This window comes from Amphiura filiformis, chromosome 5 (assembly GCF_039555335.1).
Source record: "Amphiura filiformis chromosome 5, Afil_fr2py, whole genome shotgun sequence".
Taxonomy (NCBI): Eukaryota; Metazoa; Echinodermata; class Ophiuroidea; order Amphilepidida; family Amphiuridae; genus Amphiura; species Amphiura filiformis.
In genome coordinates, this window is record NC_092632.1 from 43,415,929 (window position 1) to 43,442,878 (window position 26,950).

The window sequence follows — 26,950 nt, forward strand, 5'->3', positions numbered from 1 at the left end:
GAAATTTAATATTAAATTATTCACTATGATTATGATTCACTACAATATTTACCTCATAATATTTGGCTATTTTGGCCACAAAAATTTTTTGCGCGCTTCGCGCGAATTTATTCCTGCACCATATTTTGAGTTTAGCTTCAATATGGCAATATTTTTACGCGCTTCGCACGCATTTGTGTCATAAACGTATTCTTTCACCAAAAGGTGCTAGATTTACATAATACTTCAAGAAATGTTTCCAACCACCTCATGTCAAAAAGAAATCTATGCCACTGTTCATCAGCACATTAGCCATATGGCAGGGTGGCAAGTCAGTCCCCTCCTCTGCTCAGTCGACAGATGTATTGTGACAAAACTTATGATTTGCATCTTCCTTTTGGTCTATTTTAGACCCTAAATTAACCCCATTTTTAGTATCAAAATGCCAAATTGCTGCGCGCTTCGCGCACATTTATTCAGAAAGACCATTCTGTGAGTATAGGCCTAGATCTGCGAGACGCGCCCTTGTAAATTCTGGTGTTTTTTTTCATCTTGAATTTGAACACAAATCTCAAAAATGAGAGTTATCATTCCATCCATTCTATAGTGTAAATCATAAATATGAGTGCTTGGAAAAAGCATAAAACTTGTATACTGGATCAAAATACTGGGACTTTAAATTAACCAAAAGTTGTGAAAGCCCTATATGCATCATCCTTTGGAATGATTTTAGGGCACATATTGTCCTCAATTTGTTCATTTTAGCTTCTTTTTTTTTTTTCGCGTGCTTCAAGCGCATTTCAAGCGCATTTGTCCAGGTAATGTTCTTTTAGTAGCAGATCAGTGGGACGATTTGTAAATTTTGCCTCCTGGCTCGGTGACTCCGATACATCTCTCTTTGAATTTTAGCATTGAATAGCATATTTTCTGGGGACAGCTTGGAAAATAAACTTGGATTACAATTGTGGGGAGAGGGGTGTCTTCTATACGAAGAGCCAGAGGTGGCAATCATGTTGCCATGCCCTGGGGCCATCAAAAGGTGAATCCGGCCATGGTATACCAGCAAAATGTATTTCTCAATGTGAGGGGGGGGGGGGGGTTACGTGTTTTTTTTTTTGCAATTGGGGGGGGTATGTAATTTTAAATGCTACTAATAGGGGGTTGTGTAACTTTATGAACTCAATTTTGAAATCCTCCCGGCCCCCCTCCCCTATAAATAATGAACGGTCCCTTATTTTTGACTTTACCCATGTCATCGACCATTCCCTTTTAAAGTGAATTTATTTCTGTATAGACTGAACCAATCATCGCATCTCTCTCATCACTTGGTATACTGTCATACCTAGTGCGCAAACTACACATTGCATAGCTGAGTATTGTCCATATGTTGCTGGCATACCGTAATGAGATTATCCAGTGGCGTACGTAGCCAACCAATCAACACTTTCGTTTCAAATCAGACAGTCCACACACGGAACGGGAATTCCCCATGATCAACATTGAATAGGGAACTGGGTTTTTACCATATTATTAATTTGCTAAAAATAGGATTTGGGAATTTTACAACCCACGCCTTATGCCAATTTTAGCCAAGTTTGTATACAGAATATTTGGAGTATGTCGCAAGGTAAGGCGTGAATCAAATTGTAAGCGTGTGTGTATGTTGTTTATCTCGATTCTTGATCTTGCAAGTCATCTCAAATCTATTTTACTACACTAACGTACGCTGTGTGTACAGCTACAGCCAACATACAGGTTAGTATCGGCATGATTCACTGTATTTTCATCTGCTCAATGCTGGTATAATGTCAATGTACATGCAACATGTGCTTTGTTTTGGTGTTGTTCATGCATCAGATTCAAGACTAAGTCATGTAAGTCAGAGCATGATCATGATGATAATCATTCAGTCCCCTCCCCGAAAGTTTATTACTTCCGTGGTCCGGGTACCAAGGGTGAAAATAAGAAATGATGAACCAGGGGCTCCTTCTTACACAAAATGGCCCCTGGTTCACTTCATTCAACATGGAACCAGGGGCCACTTCTAATCAACAAGGGCCAATATTTGTTCTGGATAAGTTCATCATGCATTTATGGCTATAGAATTGAATTTTTGGGTGTAGTGACCAGGGGCCAGTTTCTGAAGAAATGTGTCCCCTGGTCGACTTAAATTTAGATGGCACCAGGGGCCATTTCAGGGTTTCTGGGGGCTAAACGGCTCCCGTCTCCCACTTATTTTCACCCTTGCCGGGTACGCGCTGGTGAATTGCGATCGCGTAGAAGTGACAAGGTAGCCTACTACGCGCCTCGCCCACGACCAATGGGTCAACCGGCTTGTTATCAAGTCCGTTGATCAGCCAACTTCTGTGTTTTATCATCTACGCTTGGCGCACAGCTTGGACCACGGAAGTAATAAAGATTAGGCTATGATTACTTAGTCATGTTACTAGTTGTTAGCCCGAGGTACTCACACCTCCGTCACTACAATTTCCACTGTCCTTCTCTGTACGAAGGTCTGAGATTTCTACCTTAAACCTTTCTAGGGTACCATACACATAAAATACCACTTCCTACCATTCCTCACGTGAAGATGAGACTTAAACAAAACATATTTGGTGCATGTTCGTAAATTTTGAGCACATTTGAGGATATAAAAAACCAGACTTGTGACAGTTATCGCCATTATTTTGAATTCTTCCTATAAAATAGATGCCGTCAGTGTGACGTCATCACCGCGACATGAGTTCAGGGTGCCCAACTTTTTAAGATGGTACCGTGTTCATGGCCCTATGGTGAGGAAGGAACAACTAAGGCCATGATGTTTCGGGCTAGATGTTTCGGGCTAGCTAAGTTGTCCACGTCCTACTTAGTTTCGTCCGCACAAACATCGACTGTTATAATTAGTGTTATCATACTAACATTTTTTAAATGGAACACAACTTTCCACTAAGTTGGACAATAGCCTTGAAACATGAAGCGGAAGATCGTGATGGTCCACACTCACTTTCCAGTAAGTTTAAATGCACAGCATGCTTGGAGATTGGGAGCCAACATGACACGGCGAACAATTCAAAATTGCCATTCCTGCGTCAAACCGCATCATTTTGTATATGAAAGCCTTGTAAGGCTAATGAAAGTTGACTCCCAGTTTCCCGTTACCCGACTCCGGTCAGAAAAAAATGCCGATCAAATATTTCATTATTTTCCATTATTTCATTATTTCTCATTTTCAAGTTTTTAAGAAAAAAAGGATAGTTTTAATGTCATCTTTCACGTCCGCCACGTATTTTAAGCACTTTTACGCCGACCCTGACCGGCCCGAATAGTCTTTACAAACGCTGGGTTAAACTACGTGGTAAAATGGCGATATCGTAGGGCGCATTTACTGGAGACTAGCAATTCCCTGCATCTAAGTTTCTCCTACCACTAAATGGATAGACCAAACACAAAGAGAGGCAGCCAAGTTCGCGGGAACCAGCGTATGAACAAATATGAAAGCATTTCTACCGTGCACTATGTAGCGCTATAGACAACATCAAAATAAATAAAATAAATAAAATTTGAAGTCAAATTTATTCTGCTTTTCTTACAAATATATGTATTTAATAAAATAAACTTATAAATAAAATGATTTATTTGTCAATTTCTTGCATGGTTGTTTTATTATTAACACGTGCACCCTGTGATGATTTTTACCAGCAACCTCCATGTGAGCGTTCAATTGTCAAATTTAGTTTATTTCTGCTTTCAATTTTGTTTATTTGTTCATTTTGACTGTGACAATTTACTTTCCCCTACTGGTGTTTTTGATAAATATGTTCATTTCTGTGAAGGTGGAGGAGGAGGGCAAGGTCCGACTGCTGTGGACAATTATTACAACCGACATTGGTCAATCATTTAATGTTTTATTTGCGGGACTGTCGCTGTCTGATCTCGAGATAGTGAGATGCAGTGTTTGGGGAAAGCAAGTTGTCACAGTCCTCCAGGTTCTCCAAAGACTATCATGGACTTCTGGTGCTTTCATATGTTGCACAACCTATAGGTTAATTTGAAGATTCCAAAGAAGATGTGCTTAATTAAAATTTGTTTTGAAGACTAAGTTGGTAAAATATTTGAGTGAAGCATGGTCATTTAATACTATACTTTATTATTTTATTTGGGCCTCAAAACATAGCATTCCGTAATTAACTTTGCACCGATAATGAAAGTTTGAAAATAATGAATAATGAATAATGAAACAGTCACCTACCCAGTCATGAAAAACTATGTAACGGGAAACTGGGGATCAACTTTCATTAGCCTAAAGAAAGCCAAAGCTGAAAACCGTTTTGTCACAGCACTTTCCGTTGCAAAGTTACATCTTGTCAAAGATTGACTTATCAAAAATATTCAGCCAACATTTAATGCATCAATTTAAAAAAACAACCAGCATAGTCTCATGATAGTGCAGCTTTTCTAGATGTGGAACTGCTATCACAATCCCTCTAAAATTCCATGTGCGATTGTCTCATCACAAAAATAAATCATATATTTGGGTCTAGTGAAGTATAAACCACATATTTACAAAATGTATGTAGGTTTCCTTGACCTTTTCTTGACCAAATCTTTTCTATTAAATTTCTATGTAAATATGCATGTGTTTGGGCCCCGGTTTAGGCCAATTTGGCTGACTAGCAAATGTGTTCTAAGGTTTGCCTTTCATACCTATAGTATTGTCTAGTTCGCAACAACACAAACTTATAAAACCGGGCAAAACAGGCAAGTCATTTATCGCTATGACATTTTTGTTATTGGTGCTGCCCTATTTAAGTTTGCACTGAAGTGCCATCTCAGTTTGGGTGCGGTGATTTGGATCATTTGCTAATGAATTTTTATTTATTTTGGATAAATAATGGAGTATTAATTACAATTTCAAGAATAGGAGTTTAGGTAAGAAGTACAAGAAGCTGTAATTAATATTATGACAAACATGCAACTATATATTTAGGCTACAGGAGCCTTGTATTTTTAGTACAAACTCTAATGGAAATCATGCAATTGCGTTGCACTAGCTTTTTGTATACACTTTATCCCATATGTTGTGCAGAGCTACTACAGTATGGGTTCCCTGTACCGGACTAGTGCCGTACTATTACGCTGACTTTCGTATTCGGCGAGGAGGGCGATTTCGACCTCCTGGTTTGTTTACAAACAGAGAGGTAGACAAAAAACCGTTCCGCTTGTCCAAACACTCAAGTATCAGAAGGATGGTCCACAATAGCGTGATTCACGTAACCTGAATAGGGATTAAAAAGCTGTCACGTAGAACCATGTGCTTCTATTGTCCAATTTGCCATCAAGATTTCATATGGAAACAGTTCAGACCCAGTACACGATCATGTCAGAAATTAATATTTTGTTCTGGGTCTGATTATTCGGACTAGTACCGGACTAAGTTTCGTCAGCACAGACATCAACTTTTTTCATATCCACTATCCACTGAGTTGGACAATAAATAGCCCTGAAACACATAGCGAAAGATCGTGATGGTCCCTGGGTAACTTTATCCGCACAGCATGCTTGGAGATTGGGAGCCAACATGAACTGCGGGAAGGTTTTTACCCGCAGCAATTGAATTTGTGTGGTGGTACTTGCTATCGGCATGATCGGGGAAATGTACACAACAAATTCCCAATGTATCGAGATGGACACCCATATGATAAAGGACGCAGCCAGACAGGGTCTAATTCTGCATAAAACCGGGCAACGTTATTTCTATAGATTGCATTGTATTGCATCGTAATTTCATTTGTGTCATATGCTAATTATGTTTACACAACATGAACTCACATGTTTTCAAGCAAATTACCGATAATAGGTGATCAAAAGCGATCGGAATGTTACAAAAGTACAGATCGCATTCAGCTTACTTCATATGAGATGATCTTTGGAAAAATACGGCATAATTTGTCTTGGTGTTTGCGGAAAGCCATGCAGTAAAATATTAATACGTTGCGGCAATTCATGATTGACAACTAACAATCGGTGTGTCCTTCGTATCCTCCACTGTCAATTTCTTATCCACTCACTAATCCTCACAAAAGCTTTGTGTTGATTAGGCTGTGTAAAATTAATATTTTGGTTCTCGTCCCCTCCCTCCTCAATTTCTGGGATTTGTCAGATTTTTTTGATTTTTTAGATTTTTCAATTTTTTAAGACTTTGGAATGATTTATGAAATCTTCATACATATAAATAAGTTTATTAGAGAACAAGCATCACTTCCAAGTCTTTTTGTGGTTCTCTAGGGGGTTTATCCCTCAGAATCTCACATTTGAAAAAAAAAAAAAAAGGGCCTCATCGTTTCCTCGAGCACTGTTGGAGAAGACCGAAAACTACTGACAATGCTAATTTTACATTGAAAACAAAAACAAACAAAAAACACCTCCCTCCCTCATCAATTCATGAAAATCCTCTGGACGAGAACCAAAACATTAATTTTATACGGCCTTACGTAATGTGTGGAGGCAAATTGCAATAAGTACAATGAAATAATGAGTAGGGGGCGGGCTCCGAGGCGGGTTTCTTCTTCATCTTACGTAACAGTATTGTTCTCCAAAAAGATCCGGAAGTTTGTCGTTTGGAGCTCTAGCTGAAATACAGCAAGATAATGTAAGATAGTAAATGTAAACCTGTATTTTAGCTAGAGTATCTCGAGCTAGACGCAGCCGACGGTAGGATGTTTCTCACTACCTTTGATCGAGAAATCTATCTAGTACTAATGCTATCCATGACGACACAATAGTTACTGTGTGGATAGGATAGAGTGTGGAATTATAACTACTGTCATTCAATCGTCGCCAATTTTCAAACGTACTGTAATAAAACAATTCTTTGTGTGAAGTTACTTTAAGGGGGTACTACACCCCTGGCCAATTTTGTGCCTATTTTTGCATTTTTCTCAAAATTTATAGCGCATTGGTGACAAGTAAGATATGTATATTATAGGGGCAAGGACTACAACTACTGCACTGAAATTTAGCAAATCAAGGCAAGTAGTTATTGATTTATTGATCAAATACTGGTTTTCCCTCTTTTTTGACTGTAACTCCACAACCGTTGTCTGTGCTGAAATAAAATTTCCAGTGCAGTAGTTGTAGTCCTTGCCCCTATAACATACATATCTTACTTGTCACCAATGCGCTATGATTTTTGAGAAAAATGCAAAAATAGGCACAAAATTGGACAGGGGTGTAGTACCCCCTTAATGTTACTGAAATTTATTGTGATGACTTATCTGTATCTTATTCAGAGCAAAGTTTGCTGATTTGTAAGAGGTTAACCATGCTAACAATTCGCCGACGTCATTTGAGCAACTTTTCCGGGTGCTATAACCGTTGTGATCGGCTTTGTTTACTTCAAATTTCCATTGCTTTACCTGGTATCATGCTTCACTGATTCTGATGCGTTTTGAGATAGCTCCATGTTCAATCCTAATAGCCATCGTCGGTTATCAGTGGCCTGGATTGAGGATAGACTTTTCGATCAACCTTCACTGGACTTGATCGAGAATTTATCCTTAATCCAAGCTACTGATATTCAGGGCATTATTTAGTGTCAGAATTTTGCATCTAGCAAAATTGTGATAAAGTTTTATTTGTATAGCAATAAGTATGTATAGCAATGACATATGTTTGTGTGATTGCATAGCAATTTGGCTAGATTGTGTAGCAAAGTGTAGTTGTAGTAACTACAAATTTCGAACGTTTGAGGACTTGTTCTCAAGTTGAAGATACTCCTGTAAGGTGCCTCCAGGGTTTTATTTTGGCAAGTTTGCATAATTAGTATACACTAGATTTTGCGGTTCTCGGGTTGGGTGGTTCTCATTATAGGCCTATCTCTAATTACCAAACACCCGTTACCCATATACCGGGGTACCCGCCTTGACCTTTTAAACTACTATGATATAGGCCTGCGTCTCTTAGTGATCAATATAATGGGCTATTATAGGCCTTACCGATGAGATGCACCTGTAAATTAGTCACATGCACACTGTAATGCTTTAATGCTTTGCGATACCCGCACTGCGCCCGTTGTACTCCGCGCACACGCCCGTTGATACTCTGCGTCATGGCGCTCTGCGAGTAGCGCGATAGCTCCATGCAGCCTTGATAGCCTTGTGGACAGACGGACAAACTCTCTATAATTAGTATTAAGATAGTAAAATACTCACTTTAGAAACCTGTGTCACTGATGTATGTTATCTGTGATTACTCAACTTATTTTATGCATCAGCTTTTGTCCAAATGCCTAGTACATTTATTTTAGTCTACTTCAATATACATGTAGGCCCTTTTCAAATTAGTATTTCCTATTCTGTCAGTTCGATTGAACTCAACTCACTCCTCATGTACATGTGGCGGTGGTCACTGTGCAACCATGAAAATGATCAAACTGAAGTTGGATTTGACCTTTCGCCCTCATTCAAGGTGACAATTAAGCCTTTAATAGTACGATGGTCACTGGTTATTAGCTTTCTTGAGCACCTTGTGAGGGGAGCTGCCAAGCAACTTTGTGAAACAAATCAATAATGTTATTCCAATAATTATTGTGATACATATTTACCAGGGTGGTACTTGAATTGTATTGTAGGTGGCGAGGCCGAGAATTTTCCCAGTACAGACAGCTTTGACGGCTTATTAAAAAGGTGCATGGCATCCGGAGGTCCATCAGTGATGGAAATGGGAGAGCCCCAACTACAAGTAGATGTACAGACACAAATGCTTGGTGAGTTCAAATAAGATTTAACCAATGACCAAATGTTAGTGTATTTCACAAAAGATTGCCATGCTTACAATCAATGTGTTGTAAAATCATTGTAAATTACAATACAGTGGTGTGAGTCATTCAAGGGGGTGGGGGAGAGGCACTGAGCCTGATTGACAGGGCATCGGCCATTTTTCAATGTTGTTTTTCAAAATGTTCACTCTGATTGGAGCATGTGCCCCCTGAGTTAGAGAGGGCCAAAGTCACTGATCATTTAATAGTTCCCCTTTGAAATAAAAGGCAATTAGCTAGCTGTGCATAACATCCATGTATACTGATCACACAAATGTGCCAGAGATTACTCAAGGTGTGAATCAATTATCAATTAGTGTTTTTGCTGACTTATAGTGAACAGAGTATACAAGTCTATAATATTTTGCAGTAAACCTTTGATGAGAGCTTTGCACCGTACGCATTGTTAGCTCTGACTTCGCAACTTCACTGTTGTACGTCCTCGTCAAAGGTTTGCTGCATAATATTATAATACATTAGTTTGCACTACTTGTACTTCCCCTTGAAATATATGTATTTTAATAAGCCCTGTCCCTGATTCCAGTACCTTACAATATGTTGATGTTTTTACATTTTATCATTTTGACCATTCAGATGATCTACTTAATATAAAAAAAGATGAACAAGCAGAGATAGCAAATCCATATGTTGAGATAATAGAACAACCTAAACAGAAAGAACTAAGATTCCGGTATGAATGCGAGGGCAGATCAGCTGGGAGTCTCCCAGGTCAGAGGTCAGATCTGGATAGAAAAACATTTCCTACGATAAAGGTAATGGTGTTGGTAATGTACTGTCTGTTGTGTTGTGTGGAAATGTTATATGTGTATTTGTTATAATAAAGAGCATCAAACCAATGTATTACCCTTGATTGTAGACAAAAATGTCTAACAGTCACTAAAAATCGGAGCTGTAGTACGTAAATGTTATAATGATTGTATACCAAATTCCGTACTGGCAGATAACATAAGAAGTTGTTGATGTGGGTAGAAAGGAGCCATGGCAGGGCTGCGATGCTTCCACAAACAATATGCTCTACCCTGTTTGCCTCACACCACCCAAGTGTAAAGGGGAGCTGATAGAAAGTCTGAGTGCTGAGGGGATCTGCACGACAATTACAGCCTTTGTTTGAAGCATCATGATTAAAGCAAAATTATTGAAGTGTACTGGGTATTGTCAGGTGAAACACACTTCATATCTCAACAGTATTTAGTCATTGGTTAAATCATATAGCTGAGAGTTAATTAATGTAGAAATGAAATATGCCAAATTTTATCCAAACTGACTTGTGATAATAATATTTATATGAATTTTGAGAATAAACGACAAGAATCTTTGTTTTTACTATCCTCAATATTTATAATATAATATGTGTAGCGGATGCCCTTATTCGAAAATGAACAAAACTTGTGCAAGTATTACGCACTAGGCCTACGCATACAACGCACTACATATGTGCAGGCCTCTACACATGTGGTATTGAAACTTGTGATGATGTACAGCCTGATAGACAAGTAGATGACACCCAAAGCGTGGGAGAGCGTGGCGCAATGGTTAGGGTACTTGCCTTTAGTGCATGAGGTCCCGGGTTCAATTCCCGGCGGTGGCGATTTGCTGGGATATTGACTTGGAAAAAAAAAAAAGTCTGAAATTAATTGGCAACTTCTGTAGATTAAATTCAGACTTCCGCTCTCCCCATGGTTCATTTAGAATTGGGTAAATGAATCATGAAAGTACTCCGTCCTTCGGAGGGGCCGGTAGGCCGTCGGTCCCGTGTACAGAGAGCCATACCTGTACATGTATCTACGCAGCCAGTTTCGAAAAGAGTAGGGTGTTAACCCCTGACTGTTCCCAACCCGTCCCAGTGTTCAAATGGACCCCAATGGAAATAAGCTTCAATAGAGGCTTTCTTGGGTTATCCAGGGTTGTCAAAAACCCGAACAAATAAAAAAAAAAAATCAAAAAAATCATGGGATTGGCTGAGCAGATTATGTGTCTACAAGTTAGACCACTCCCACTGAATAAGAATTCTATGCATGTGACATGATCTGGTCCATGGGGGCCAAAGGCAGCAGATTTGAAATTGTGATAAAGGCAAAAATATGGAGTTAAAAAACAATAAAATACATATGAAAATAGACATCACAAAACTTCATAACCAAGTATGCTAGACGTTTGCTTTTTCAATAAATGATATTAAGGTATTGATTAAATAGTAACTCAATATTCAAAAATGCCTCCTTTGGCCTCTGTGGACCAGATCATGTCACATTTATATACACCTATGTTGACATTCACATAATATTTTAATCAATAGATCCACAACTACCATGGTCCAGTCAAAGTGGTTGCATCATTGGTTACCAGAGAAGACACACCTCGTCCACATCCACATGGACTTGTGGGCAAAGATTGTGAATATGGAATTTGCCGTATTGCAGCTTCGCAAACTGACAGAATGCAAGTTAGGTAAGGTGTGATTTTACTTTCCTTGGATGATCTGCCATATCCTAAAATAGTTTGAGGCCCCTGCATAACCCAAATTACCCAAAATAGTTTTAAGGCCTCTGAGAGAAAAAAAAAGTCAGAGATTCTATTTATGATTAGTATAGAATCTGTAGATATTCCGAAAAATGTATAATTATCATGTTCATATGCTTAAAACCGACCCTTCATTAGTGGATGGTGGATTTACCATAGCTCCTTGCATAGGGCAATTCTGGCTGTGTATTCTTTAACCCTATGGGCACTACCGGCTAAATTATTGGCCTCTAAGAACTACTTTGATTGGTCATAAAGAGGACTACATTATGTATTTAGCCAATCAGAGATATGGTAAGAATAGTCAGTAGGGCTGACAGGGGATAAAGCTTGAAAGTTCCAAGAGATCTAAAAGCTCTATTTTGGTTGGTTACTGAGATGATTATATCATGTAATTAACCAATCAGTGGCACTGTAAGAAAGGCAGTAGCGCCCAAGGGGATAAGATCTAATCTCTTTAGTCACATCCCATCTCAGAAAATGTGCAGGACAAGAAAAAAAAAACTAATTCCCCATATCTCACAGAAATAGTAATATTTCTCACAATTTCTTATGTAATTTACTTGGGAAAACAAAATATCCCTCCCATTGTAAATTAAATTCCTGTAAGGGAACTACCTGGGGTCCATTTCACTAAACGTTATAAAAATTTGTAAGTCTCGAAATTGTTCGTAACTTAACGCAAGTTCCATTTCACTGAAATTACTTACAAACGGTATCCTTTGTACTACTACAGGGACCCTTGGTAAAGTTACGTCTAGTATTGGGTATTGATAACTTTACGAATGGTTACTTGAGTTACAAAGAGTTAAAAGTTTGTGAAATGGACCCCATGTGTGATAATTCTCATCTCCATTTATGTATCTTTTGTTTAATTTTCAGTTTCCCCAATCTTGGTATTCAGTGTGTCAAACAGAAGGAAGTTATCCCATCTCTTCAACGAAGACAGGGCATGGGCATTGATCCCTATAATTGGTTTGCAACCAGTAAAATCAACCTTAACGACAAGAAGTGTAAAGCCAAGAGTCTCGAGTTTGAGATGAATGTGGTGTGCATATCGTTCCAAGTGTTCATTCCTGACCAGGCTAATCCTACTGATTTCTGCATAGCCTTGCCACCAGTAACTACACATCCGATATTTGACAAAAGTAAGTTTGAGGACCTTGTGAAGGAATAAACTTCAGATTGACAGTTGTGCTGTGTGATTTATGCACACATATCAAGGGTCCAATTGATTGTCTTATTCCTAGTCTAACAAGTTGGCAGTGGCGTAGCAATGGGGGCAGGCTGGACACATGCCCTGGGCGCCACATTAGGGGGCACCAAAATGATAATGGATAAAAAGGGGGTTGACGAATAGAACTCAACATTTAAAAAAAAATGAAATAGCTGTTATTGTGTTTGTTGTTGCTGTGACCTATTTACTTGTGAAAAAAGTGGCATGTGCCCCCACGTCTATGATGCCAGAATATTGCTGTCTAAGTTAAACATGCTTTGTAAAATGATTGGAAAAGTGTTGATTCCTCACAACCACCCCCCCACACACACACACATTTTATTTAGATTCTCAAGTGCTCCGGGCAAAAAAAATTTGGGGTAAACAATTAATAATTCCCCGTTTGGGATGCTGCCATTTTGTATCCTTGCCCCGGGTGCTACAACCACTAGATACGCCACTGCAAGGTTGGTCCATTAAATTTGTTGATCGGGGCTTTGTAAAAGTGGATTGTTCTTTCAGTGAAAATATAGATTGTGTATTGAATTTTCCTTTGATTATAATATGAATTGGGAATAAAAGTTGTTAAATTTCCTAATTTGATGACTCTGATGGTTTTTTTTTCAGAAGGAGCAACTCTTCACATAGCTCGCTGTGATAGGAATCATGGGTCTGTTAAAGGAGGTGACGAGATATATATCCTATGTGACAAAGTACAAAGAGGTAGGTCATATCAGGCAGTCAACCTGTAATCTGTTGCAAATTACTTGTACCTTTTTTCCGAGGAGGATTGTTTGTTTGAGCCCCCTGATCCCCACTTCTCTCCCATCCAAATGGAGATTTGTTTGTATATGTGACCATCCACCACAACTGAGCCCGGATGTCGCCAGTGCCAATATTGAGATATGCTCCATTGAACTTAACAATAAACAATAGGAAACAAAGGATTTATTGACTGTTTTATTGATTTTTCACTACTTAAATGTCAAGTACTATAGACATGATATACATCATTTTAAAGCTAATTTCAAGCAGAATATTTTGGTTGAATATCTCAAAAATGATGATTGGCGACTTCAGGGCTCAGTTGTGCTGGATGGTCACATATGTGGAAATCCCTTATTTTTCTCATTGTCCCTCTGAGAAAGTTAACCTGAACTTAACCCATTTATAATGCAAACATTATTTTATGGAACCTTCAAATGAATATGTTTGGCCCTTATATCAAAGGGAATGAAAAAATCCAAAATGATGTGACACAGTTGGGGAGTAGGGTCGGGGTTTAGGCCATTTAATATGAGCATGTGATGAAATCAGACCATCATCATTTAGATATAACAATTGGCATACAAGGTTTTCCTAAATATTTTTTTTCATGCAGAGGACTTTTGTAAAGGCAAATTGAAGAATGCTAAATTATTGCATAATTTATTCCTACAGCTAAAATAAAGAGTTGTATGGCAATGTGCCACAATTCAGTCATGGATTCAAGAATTAAAATACAAATGACACACATAGTAGTTTCCACTTGGGCCTAAAAAAGAAAATTGTATTGCCCTTTTCAACCGATCCAAAAAAATCAGAAAAATAGTTGCATTTTTTTTTTTCATTTTTGAATTTTCATTATTTGGTATAATAGATTTACAAAATGTTTTACCTGTTTGTAATTCCTACCACACAACTTCTGATATATTAAAAAATCAAGCCTGACAAACCTTATAAATCACTGTTTGTAATTGTATTTTATTGTAATCTTGCATTTTTTAAACATTGTATCAGGGGGTGATTCTTCAGGATTTGTTCTGATTTCAGGATATGGCAAAAAACAACAACCCCAAAACCAAACAATAAATGCTGACTTTGGAGCTTTCAGGGCAATACAGGTCTTATAGATCATTTGCATTCAGGACAGCCAACAAAATACACACCCCTTGAAATAGTAGTGTATGACAGGTTGAGAATCCAAGAGAAAATATTTTATATTAGAAAAAAATAACATAGAAACAATTCATCCAAGTTTTTGTTTATATTCTTTTATACATAGCAACAGAAACTATGAATAAATTGCATTGTGTATATATAAAAATAGAGAGATAAAAACCAATCAATGGATGGCAGTATTGACACAATGATTGTTGTACACTCTCAGTTTCCTGTCACCAATCAGGAACTTGATTTACAATTTTTTAACCAGCAAAGAAAACCCTTGACATTGAAGTATCTTATTTGATAATCAGAATGCACAGGTACATGGGTTTTGGTAGCAGATAAAGCAATGCAAATATTGCAGAGCATGTAGGGATGAGAATGTATTTTAGCTGTGAACAGTTACAGTTGATAGTGGTCCAATAGGTGTGAATAAGGGTTTTTTGTCCATCTCGACCTGAACTGGTCGCCACACATATACTTCCTCTTATGGTTTCCTGTAGTAAAGAGAATCCTGCGGTTAGCCAGTAAGCTGTTACAGTATACTATCAGTTGAACATGTGTATTTAGATAGCAATTAGTGGGTTTTTTTTTCAGTTGAAATCCATACACCCTCTATGGAAGACATCCTTTAATTTCCTACATTATATACTGGAGGTGTAGCTTTTAAATAGAGTAACCCATTGAAATTCACACTCCCTGGCCTATGTGGAAGATTAAGGTCATGTCTTCCATAGGGGGTGTATGGATTTCAACTGAAATAGCATAAATGATGAAAGCTAATCATACTTCACACAAGTTTACAGATATATGTACTACATGTGTGTGTATGATAACCTCATTGTTTGGAGAGGTTGTTAATATAATAGTTTTGATTGGTCTAACATGCGGTTTATTATACCAAATACATGCATGGCATTAGATTTTGATGTGCTGTAATGGTCTGGTTTCAGATCAGAATTATATCTGTTTTGGCCCATTTTAGCATTACTAGCTAGCAGATCACCCGTTTTTAGCGGCTCGTAAATGCATAGAGTTTGGACTTAATTTGTTAGTAAGTTTTACTTGAAATCTTTACACGTTGTGGCCTTGAAGATGAAATTGCTGAAGACATGAGGGGAGAAATCCTCTCCCGTTAAGAATAAAAGTCCCCTGTACAATTGTATAGCGACTAAAAAAATGTGACTAAAAAATAAGACAACTGCAAAATCTCCTCCCTGTATGACTAACAGTAGGCCTATTCGACTACATTGACCGTAACAATGACCTCCTCCTCCACTTGTAGGAGTATAGAGTAAAACAAATTTGCCCTGTTGGACTACTTTTATCCTCATACTTGTAGGACAACACAGTAAAAAAGAGAAAAAACTCCTCCAGCCCCCTATATGATTACATGTTAACGCATGTCCCCCAGTAGGACTTCATTAAATAACATCTCCCCTGGTAGGACTACACATTACAACAACAAAAAGACTCCTCATAGGGTCTATGAATTTCATGTGCTTCACACAAGTATTTGAATTGTGCCTGATACACCACTGTTTCAGGTATGAGAGGGAGTTATTTCAAACTATGTACAACATTAAGCTACAAGTCCACAACTACATTAAGTTACTGTAAATTCTTTTTCTAGCTTCTCAAAACTTTCTAATGTCAGGTATATGATAAAGGTCTATATAAAATAGAAATCTTTGCAATGAACCTGGTGACTTCTTTCAGTTGAATTATGTATGTAGCCTTTCTATTGTATTTTGTAAGTAATGTAACATCTTGTGTTCTTTTTGTTACAGATGATATTTCTGTTATCTTCTACAATGAGGCACTTCAGTGGGAGGCTAAAGCGGAATTTGGGTCCAATGATATTCACAGACAGGTAAATACTAGCCCTACTAGATAGGTCCCTTTTATGCTATGCCTCAGAAACTATTGTCATTCATGAACCAACCTGCCCAGGTATTTTTTTCTCGGGTGATATTGGTTTTCGGAAGGCATATGGTTTTTTGGAACTAAAAAAAGCCATCATGTAGGGCTATGCGGCAAATCTGATTTCATATATCTATGGGTGCGGGTCTTTCAGACGACTTTTTTTTGGTCTCGGAACACTAGCTCCTTAAACACCTGTATAACAGTGCATTATGAGCTTAAGTCCAAATGGCTTTCTCGAGACAGTAGTTGCTGCATGTGATACACGCACGAACAAAGGAGGTGCATCTGTTAGTAGCATGCGATGCTACGCAAAGTGACTATGCCCTACAGATACACCGCCGTTGGAAGTGAACTAGACTATATGCTGTTGATGGTCAAAATGAAGCTACACCCATAATAACAAAATGACACTCTCTCGTGCACAGGAAGCTAGTGCCGCTGGCTTCCAGTCGCACAGAGAGTACCCTTCCATATTATGCATCTTGTAGATAAGGAACTTAATGCATTCCCAATCACCTGCGTTATATAGCTTAAATGTTCTCGTATTACATTCCTGCATCCCTGCTCAGATCTTCAGATGATCCCTCATATCTTGCAATTCACAACTTCAACTATGTTGCCGACGAATGGAATGGCCAACCACAGCACCCAGTCACACGGTTCTCATGCCCACTAATAGCCACATCCCAGTGCAAACCAACAAAGACTGCTATCTAAACTCATATTCACCATAATCTACAGGAAACTGGAATGCTTTATCAAAACACCATTTCACATCACCAATGGTGATTCACCATAGATGATAACAAGACTTTTAAAGCAAGCAATAACCACACACTACCTGAACCAAGTTCTATGCAGCGCGCTACCTCATAGCTCCTACATCTAGGGGCATTGGATAGTTTACGTAAGACAAGACAAACAAAACTCATCAGGGGTCTCTCATGTAAAACACTTTCAAGAAACAAAAAGACACTTGTTATGAACTATTGTTTGTTGCTCTTGTATTAAATGCAACATTAGTTTGGTGAATAACCTCCATCTTGAAAGGCCAACTCCCTATGCTCCCACCAGGGAATGCAAATCATGTCATTACTATCTTAGTTCAGCTAAATTGTTCAATGTTCCTTGCCACAATGGGCTATTCCAGTTGAAAACCATATACCCTATGGAAGACATGACCTTAATCTCCCACACAGGGGTATAGATTTCAAATAGTTTGCCCACTCAGGTAATTCCATTTGAAATTCACACTCCCTGTGTAGAAGATTAAGGTCATGTCTTCCATAGGGAGTACGAATTTCAACTGGAATAGCCCATTTCAGGAATAGGGGAGAGTGTAATGAAAAGATGCACTTCAACTTTGAAATCTACTCAGTGATAGTACTTAAATTCATGTTTTATTGTGCTATTGTTTCATTGCAGGTAGCAATAGTGTGTAGGACACCTCCCTACCAAACACTCAAAATAGACAAGCCAGTGAGAGTGCAGTTTCTGCTGAGGCGGCCTTCAGATCTTGAACAAAGTGATCCTGTGGATTTTACATACACACCCTTTGATGATGGTAAGGTAGCATCGCCAGTTGCAATAAGCTTTTGTATTTCTATTCTTTACTTTTGCGATGTCAAATTCAGAACCCTTGTTGGTCAATTTAATAAATATGTGTTGCAAAAGTCACAGGATGATACACTGAAATTACCAATCTGGAGGAAATTATATGTAAATAATATTCTTGATCAGATAGATAAATTTAATTTCACATCCTATAACATCAAAAATCAACAAAACAGTGCTGGAGACATCCTGATTTTCCTTACTAACCTAACTCTAAATATTAGACTCATATTCATAAATCTGTGCCCTAGTCTTGATTCTAACCCTATTTGATTTTATCTAATGATTTGGACTTCGAAGCAATATGACCCTGCACCCTGGAGCAGTGTGGATTTGTATGTTTTGTTTCCTTAACAACAGGAAACTTATTCCATCAAAGCCACACTCTTTGCAATGCAATGTTCTTAGAAACAAGATGAGATAGGAGATTCTGATCCTTACTGATACACACTGTAAATAAGCCATTGACACATCATAGAGGTGAATGACATGGGAGCCTAGACAAACTATAACCTAGACTTATGAACATCCATTTATAAACACTTTGTTAGATGAAGTCATGTATCTATGATGGTTTTGTCACGATGGCAAGGAGTTAGTACTATGCGCAGAGAAACGTCGTCTGCATTGAGCATAACATAACCCGGGGTGGAACAACTAGTTAAGTCTTAGTAAACATTTTGTTATGCAGTGGCGACTTCATTGCGTGAATCATCTGGGTTATAGTATGTCTGCGATGGGGTAAATAGCCTGAACCCATGGTATCAGCACCTTAACTGATGATCTGAAAAGGCTTTCTGTGTACTTATTTGACATAACTGTTTCTTTTGCAGACATTGCACAAATTGGAGCCAAGAGAAAAAGGAAAGCTGGGAATTTCAAAGATTATTTCAAAGGTCCAGTGGATGCTAATGTAAAAGGTATGTAAATCTTTGTAATAATGGATAAAAATTGAGCAAAAATATGCATTGAATTGTTATTGTTATTGTCAATTTGATTAGATTTTTGTAGTATTATTTGAAAGTACAAAATCAATACTTTGGTTTCACTTCAAGTTTGGTAGTGATGCCAATGCATTTTCGCGGTTGCGCCGCAAGCATGCCAACAAGCCACTACCCTTGATACAGATACAGGCATATAAATTATGACAAAGGTTTTCTTTACTCAATTACTGATCTATTTTAAACTATTTTGTATGTGAATACATCAGACATGAACTAGGAGGATATTTTAAATTGGTTATATGGTTCTCTGAAATATTATTGAGCTGTTAGTATATTTTGTAGTCACTTTTTATCTTCAAATTGTTTCCTTTTTGTGCAGTTGAAAGTCTTAGTGAGAATTCATCAAGTTGTACTTATGCTGCCCGTTATGGATTAACAGGCTCCGCATCAAATGTAGCACCTATAGCTCTGTCTCAAGCAGGAATGCCACAACCTGTAATGGATGTTAAACAGAAACTGAGAGGGAAATTGCTAGCTTCAAACTCAAACAAGTCTGATGGTAAGGATGGTCATATTGAAAAAATCTGATAAGTTTAATATGGTCAATCTCAGTGGCGGAGGGGGGGGGGGGGGCAAGGGGGCATGTTGAATTAAGGGGTTGTTGAATTGACCAATTCAGTATCGATTCTGTGCTCCCTCCAAGCGATGAAAAACATAATTTTTGCACACTTCTCACCCATTTCAGCACAAAATCATAGTAAGATCAATTTAAGCCCGATATTCAACTTCATTATAACCAAAATTAATTAGTGGTTGGCCCTATTTGTGCAAATTTTTGCCCGCTCTGTGTGCAAAAAATCAGGGGAGGGCATTATGCATCCTTGGGCCCTGGGCGCCATAACCCCTAGCTACGCCACTGGTCAATCTATTTTAGAACCTCCATACCTGTGTATGTGAGTGTGTATGGGGGGTGTGAGGGTGTTTGTATGGCTAAAGTGAGTGAAAGAAGCTAAACTTGATGCAGTCACAAGCAGAAAATTAAAGAAAGTTATTAGTATTTTTTGATATGCTCTTTTTGACAAGTGATTAGGCAAGAGGCTCAGAGCAGTATAGATACTACACAGTGTCAACACCCTGTATTATAAATATTTTTTCCCTGCAACTAAATACTCCGTTGGTGAGCGAGGGCGATTGGTATTTCACGGAACGCAAGAAAATGAGTTCTATCTGATTGGCTAGGAATCGATCGCTAGATCGCTCAGTGATGAAGTACAAACTCAAAATGTAGAGATGTATTCCATATATTTAATATTTATATTTAAATCAATATTCTATTATTGACGCAGATAAAGAAAGTTGCATAGTGTCTCGATATAGTGCATTGTATTTTAGACTTGTGATTTAATATACTATACAGCACATGGATCTAAGCTGAATGGGTTATGCGTTTATATGATAATGATTCTCAAACAGTGGAATATATCACATTTTTATTGAATTTCCAGTTAGTGTATTGAAAACAAAACCTGGGTTTTAGCCTGAGTTGCTCGGCTTATCTCGAACAAAATTGCCATGCGTAGCTTTTGAAAAACGAGTGGATTTGTCGTACTATCACTGCAATTTTTTACACAAAGATTTAGGGATGATGACGCTGTGTACTATCAATCCATGTCCCTCAGCTTGTGTGTGGTCATTGTTTCCTAGTGTGTGCAGCCGTATAGTTTTTGGCAAGGTCCGTCAGTTTGCCAATTTGGCGCAATTGGGGTTCTGATTGAATAATTAAATCCCATCATCATCCCATCGGCACCTTATTCGCTAAACAAGCTGTGTAGCATCGCACAATCCAGGTGTGACCTAGTTCTTTTTATGTGATAATCAGAAAGAACAGTCAAACACCACTGCCGAATGCTATAGCAATATTTTGTAAACAATCTTTCTGAAACTGAACTTATACTTTATAGTTCTTTCTGTATAATATTTGTCACTGTCAGCGCTTAAAGTGTCTTCTTAGGCAAAGATGTGTACAAGTTTACATACGTTATTGTTACAAGTTGACATATGTTACTGCGTTGCATTGCATTGCAGTCATGCCAGGAAAATTAACTATCAAAGAAATATACAAAGAGCTTAGATTAATCAAATTGTTTATTTCTGTCTAGGTTTGGATGTAAGACTGCCACCAAATGACCAACCATCAAGACCAACAAAAGGCAGGCGTTCTCAGAAACGGGCACCACCCATTGCTGCCAGCTTCAATGTATCAACGGCAACTAACTTTGGCAATATGACGTCATCACGGGCCACTACAGCTGATGTCAACAGCGCTATTGCAGGTCTTCTGACCATAAATCCAGAAATCCTCAACAGCATGGGGCTTCAGACGACAGCATCAACAATAGCAGCAGCACAGCCTACTGCAGTACCTACTTCATTGCATAACATAGATTCGGCAATGAATCTGTTTAGTTCAATGCAGGAGGGCGCTATGGCAGGGCCCAGTGATGGTATGAGTGAAACGGATAATGCTGTGCAGCAGATACTGTCACAATTGCCAGGTCCCCAGGGGCCATCGGTTGAGGCTGTGGTGAACCCATCTAGCGTTATTGAGTTGAACAGTGCCGGTAATTGGCAAATAGATGGTGTAGAGATAGCCGATTCACAGTTTGCGGAGGAAATCAGTAATTACGCTGCTCAGTATATGCAGACGACAACATCGGGAGACCTTGAGAGAGTTGACTTAACTCATTTACAAGATGCTCAAATGGGAGGAGATATTTTGATATCTGAGCCCAATTCACCGGAGATGATGGTAGAGGGTGGTGTACATGATTCAGTGAATATTCCATTCTCAAACAGTATTGAACTCGGTGCAAATCCGCCGATGCTGAATTCTGATTTTAACAAGTGAAATGTGAGATGTAATGTCTGAATATTCTCTTGGAACTATTATGTCAAAATTGAACCATAGATTCAACATTTAAACCAAAGTGGAATGTTCTCACTGTTGTACTATTTGTATAGTAATTTTAACCTTGCCAGATCTTACAACTATGTATTATACAATTGTAGATAATGAATTGTAAATTATGTATATAAATTATTGGAAACCATTATCAATGGTTTTCTATGACACCACTGGTTCAGAACCCAGTCAATGAATTTGTGATGGGATAATAGTGAATTGTTCATAAACCTAAGTGCATTACATATCCAATTAGTATTTTTCATTTCACTTCAGAAGCTTGAGGCTACTTGATGAACATAAAGGTAATAAACTAATATTAGTGGTTGGAATTCTGCAGATTGCCTGTTAACCCTCTGAGCACTACCTGTCGATCTAACATTACCTCTGATTGGTCAAGTACATGATATTTTCATTTTAATCACCAATCAGAATGGAGCTTTGCAAATAATTTTTTTGTGTGGTGAAATTATTGTAACAATGTTGCTGATTGGTCCAATTAATATTGAAAACGTTTTGACCAATAGGCTGGTAGTTCTCATGGGGTTAAGTTCCACAGGGTACCCACACTAGCTTCCGGAGAAGTATTACATTCTTGCTCTGATCGATGCGCTCGTTCTGTTAATGAATGACATACGCCAGGAGGACTTTATTCCGTTCATGAGTGCTGCCCTGTGCCGTATGCCTTTGACACATAACCAGCCAATCAGATTACAGGTCTGTTAGGCAACAAAAAAACCTGTTCTAAGGGAGGATGGACCTTTTAAGGTCTTTTCCCTAATTTCTTAACTTCTGGGTTGGTCGGGCCTGTAGAACAGTTTTTTTCCGTATTAAAATTTGAATTGGCTCAATCAGAACCCCACTTCAGTGTTTACACTGCACATACTCACCACAAGCAAGAAAGTAGTGCTCTCCTCTGGAAGCTATTAAAGGAACAACCCCACCTTAAAAGAGTCATGAGTTGGCCTTCTGGCATTTCCATATGGTGAAGTAAAAAACGTATTATTTTTATTGTTATGGTTTTTGTATTACTTTCAGTAGCACCACATTTCTGCCTTGATTGAGTGTGGTTCAGATGATGCAAATGAACCATATTCAACAATTTCTTTGTGACACAACTTGAGCAGGTGCTCTCATTCTTGCAAAAAATTAATGAATTTTTACCACTATTTTTGTTTGTATTTTCTTTGTTTCTAATTACTATGAATGGGAAAAATCAAATAATATGACAAAATTTTGCTATAGTTTATTTTCCGCAAGGGTGTATTTATGTATCAAGAAAAAAAGGCAAAATTGTGAAATAATGAGACTTTTTCTTACAAAATGAGACCGATGTTACCCAGACAGAAGCAAAGATACATCATCAACCAAACAAGAAAGTCCAAATTAACAGGACACTGATAAAGAAATCCATACTATCTCTGGAATATTTTGGAAATATCTTCTACAGGGGTGTATGTTTTTCAAATGTAATTAGTCAGGGTTAATCTTTTTGACACCCATACTCCCTCTGTATTATGGCTTTACCTATATTTTCCACAACTGGTGTGAGTATTTCAAATGGAAGTTACCCATTTTGTACAGGGGTAGTGCGACTTTTAAATGGAATAGCCCACATTATCACTTCAAAAGGTATCTTTGTGGTGCGGCTCTCACTTTGTAGAACAGGTTATGTGTAAAGTTTGTACGGCTTATAATTGGCAAAAGTTATTCAGTTTTTGCTACTGCATGCATCAATAAAGTCATAGCTTACATTTGCAACATGCAACTAGCTTAAGTGCTGTGCCCAAATGTGTGCGCGCCATTCTATATCAATACACGATATTATGAGCCTCATTTTTATAAGCCAAACAAACATTAGTATGCGACTATGATGGTTGTAAAGATCTGATGCAAGGGTACAGTTTGTAAAAAGGTAAAATGGCGATGGATATATATGTTTATTTTGTTTATTTTTATTAGATGCTTCTAGAAAGAGATTTATGGGAACAACTCACATAATTTTTGTATAAATGGAAATATGTAAGTAAGGATGTACATTACATAGGAATACAATTTTTGTGCTGTGCATGGATGTTTTATGTGTAAAAAAAACCCAACCAAACATTTTGTAAGTACTATGAGTTCTGGTGTCAATAGAATAGCGGTTGAGAAGGTTTAGAACTTCAACCGTCACAGGGAGTAGCTCTTGACTTTCAATGGATTGGAGTGAAATAGACAAACTGGCCATTGTCTCATCAGCCTATACTATGATCAACTCGTAATATGCTGGAACTCATTACATCATGGATTGATATAGAATGGCATACAGCACCTTCACAACATACACTTTCGGAAATTTGTGATTGATGAGCACTTTTCTGAATTTATGTGAAGTAGGACTTTTTTGATTTGCACAGCAACAACAAAAAAACAAGTTATTTTCACCTATTTACAGGTTGATCAAAGTATAGTGTGATAATTTTCAAAGTTACTGTATAACGGGGAATGTTTGCACAGCTCTTATTTTTGCACTTTTTTCAGAACGGGTAATTTCAGAACTGGTAATTTGAAAGCCTGTGAAAATATTTTTATTTATGTGGATAAAAGAAATTCACAAACTGTTCAAAACAGTGAAAACATTGATACCATGAAAATGTCCTGCTATTCACCGATTGCACGGTCATTTCAAGATGAGGTTCTACCCGTAAAGCGCGTGCTGCATGTGCTTACGCCTGTCAAACAGTTTGCAAAAGCCTTCTGGCGCATTGCTAGAAAAGGGCAAGAAACAAAAATGCACTTTTTTGTGCCTGCGTTTGCAGGGAGAATCTCGTTTTGGTAGCAAGATGATGGATCCGTGCAAAGAGTGACTACAGTAGGTGTAAGCTGGTTTCAGACTACTGCTCTTTTAAAACTTGTTTCACACTTTACTCTCATTATCTGCTGGAAGAGGAGCAGTGATACTGCAATCATTTGCTGCTGTAAAACCTCGGTAATAAGGATAGTATGATGAATGATGACATTATTTAGGGAGCATGGTCAATGTAGTATATACTGATCATGTGGTCAAGGTCAAGCACTCATATGATGGTGAGTGGGCCATGTAACTTCAGTGTAGTGGGTAAGTTTGTTTGGTTTTTGCCAATCTTTGTCTTACATGTGCAGAGGGGTTGGCATGCCTGGTCGTATATGTATTCCTTGATGAAGTAAAACTATTCGGATGTATCTCAGTGGACGCTACATAGTTGTGAATGTGTAAATCACCACACATTGTATTTAATGGGCTTATTTATTTACTGCCAAGTGCTAAATTTGCTGAATTTTAAGATACATATTTGTCCCTTGTTCACTTGTTCACTTGTAACAGTCTAACAAGGAAGTTTCATTAGGGAGGGATGGGTTTAAAAAATGTTGATTAAGTTTATTCTATGCCCTGTAAACAAGTGTTATTTTGAGCACTGTCTGTTTTGATACATTTGAGTTAACTAAACTGGTTAGGGTGATAGGGCTTCATCAATCTTATTTCAAAATATCCTTGAAGCGATAGCACCACAGACTACTACAGACTAACCACAAACAAAGTTCCTGTGCTTTGTATGCTGTGATCTCTCGCATATTCATGAAGGCTGATTGTTTGCTTGTGCATGTCTAACAATCACGCCAGCATTGCAACTGTGAGATATGATGGTTATACAGATGATCATCCATATATGCCATTATGTGACAAATCTTTCTCCTGATATGACTAAGAGTGTATCTGTTATGCTGTGATATCAGTCTTTAATAATACCCTTGGTGGCTCAGTGGATAGAGCATCGGACTTGCAGCCCGAAGGTCCCTGGTTCAATTCCAGGCCAAGGAAATGATTTATCATTAAGAGTCATCTTAGGGGAAAGATTGTGTACCTTTTGGGCTTCGTCTGTATTAACATAATATTATTATTGGTAATAGTAATCATTCAAATACAGCCCCTGTTGACAGTTGGTTTAGAGGAGTCGATGATAGAACCATTGGCTGACTTGTAAGCAACGTTAAAAAAATATCAGTACATACTATTGTATGATAAATATTGTACCAAATATTTGGTGTGATTGTATGTGGTGGCATCAAGCACAATGAGTGTGTGGTCCGTTTGGCAAATTCAACTTTTAGTATTTACCAGGTTATTTCTCGTTTCAGAGGAAAAATGCTGCAGAACTATTCAAAAATGTTTGCTTTATCTATATCAGAATGTTCTGTAATTGTTACTTACGACAATCAAATTTCAAACTATTAAGAACTTAAGTACTACCATTTACAGCTGAAACCTGATGAAATTGTACATTTTTTGGTTGTAACTTGAAATCGGTTTTCCAGACTGATAACTCATTGTCCTTGATCACACTTATCAATTGTTGTAAACTTATACAACCCATTACTGTGATGTTATATTACTCAATTCGCTTGACATTAAATAGCTTTGTGCCTATAAGTTGATGTGTAATTGAATATTGAACTTACTAAGTAGTCTCTGTTACAATTTTCTAATAAATATGGACAAGTAGTGCAGTAAGACATGCGTCTTATAAGGTATATTGCTGATAGGGATCGATAGGCAAAAGTGATGCTTGCTGGGAAGGAAAAGGGCTCAAATTAGTGATCTCGGGTGACAAATTTCATAGCTTTTGAGGCCTTTTCATTCCCACCATGCATCACGTTTGGCCATCGATCTCGATCAGCAATATACCTTATAGATGAGGAACAGCAATGTAAACAAGAATAGCGAGTGGTTAATTGCCAAAAATGGCTTGTGCCCTCCCCCATCACACCCGGTGCCCCCCCATCATGGTCAGTGCCCCCCCAATCGGATGACCCATGCTATGCCACTGAATCTATGCTCCTCACACTTCCTTGAATGCAAATTACTAGTATATTAAGGGGAAGCACAGATCATCCACTGCACATATGCACAAATCTAAATTGGCCTATTTTAACACACTTGATTACACTCAGTGTAATTTGACAATTTTTCACATTCTGCTTCCATCCCTGCCTATACTCTGTCCAAT

At 38.0% G+C, this 26,950-nt stretch overlaps 1 protein-coding gene and 1 non-coding gene across 2 annotated transcripts; both read left to right on the forward strand.

The window, feature by feature from the left end:
- The first annotated feature begins 1,462 nt into the window (after window positions 1-1,462).
- On the forward strand, window positions 1,463-26,701 carry LOC140153181 (nuclear factor NF-kappa-B p105 subunit-like). The gene is made up of 11 exons (XM_072175854.1): window positions 1,463-1,606; window positions 8,609-8,743; window positions 9,389-9,567; window positions 11,112-11,263; window positions 12,218-12,483; window positions 13,179-13,274; window positions 16,268-16,350; window positions 17,829-17,967; window positions 18,851-18,937; window positions 19,341-19,520; window positions 21,121-26,701. The coding sequence occupies exons 1-11, from the start codon at window positions 1,597-1,599 to the stop codon at window positions 21,867-21,869; spliced, it is 2,076 nt and encodes a 691-aa protein (XP_072031955.1). The 5' UTR covers window positions 1,463-1,596; the 3' UTR covers window positions 21,870-26,701.
- Window positions 25,692-25,764, forward strand: Trnaa-ugc (transfer RNA alanine (anticodon UGC)). The gene has a single exon. It is a non-coding gene; the product is annotated as a tRNA-Ala (tRNA).
- Window positions 26,702-26,950: the final 249 nt, after the last annotated feature.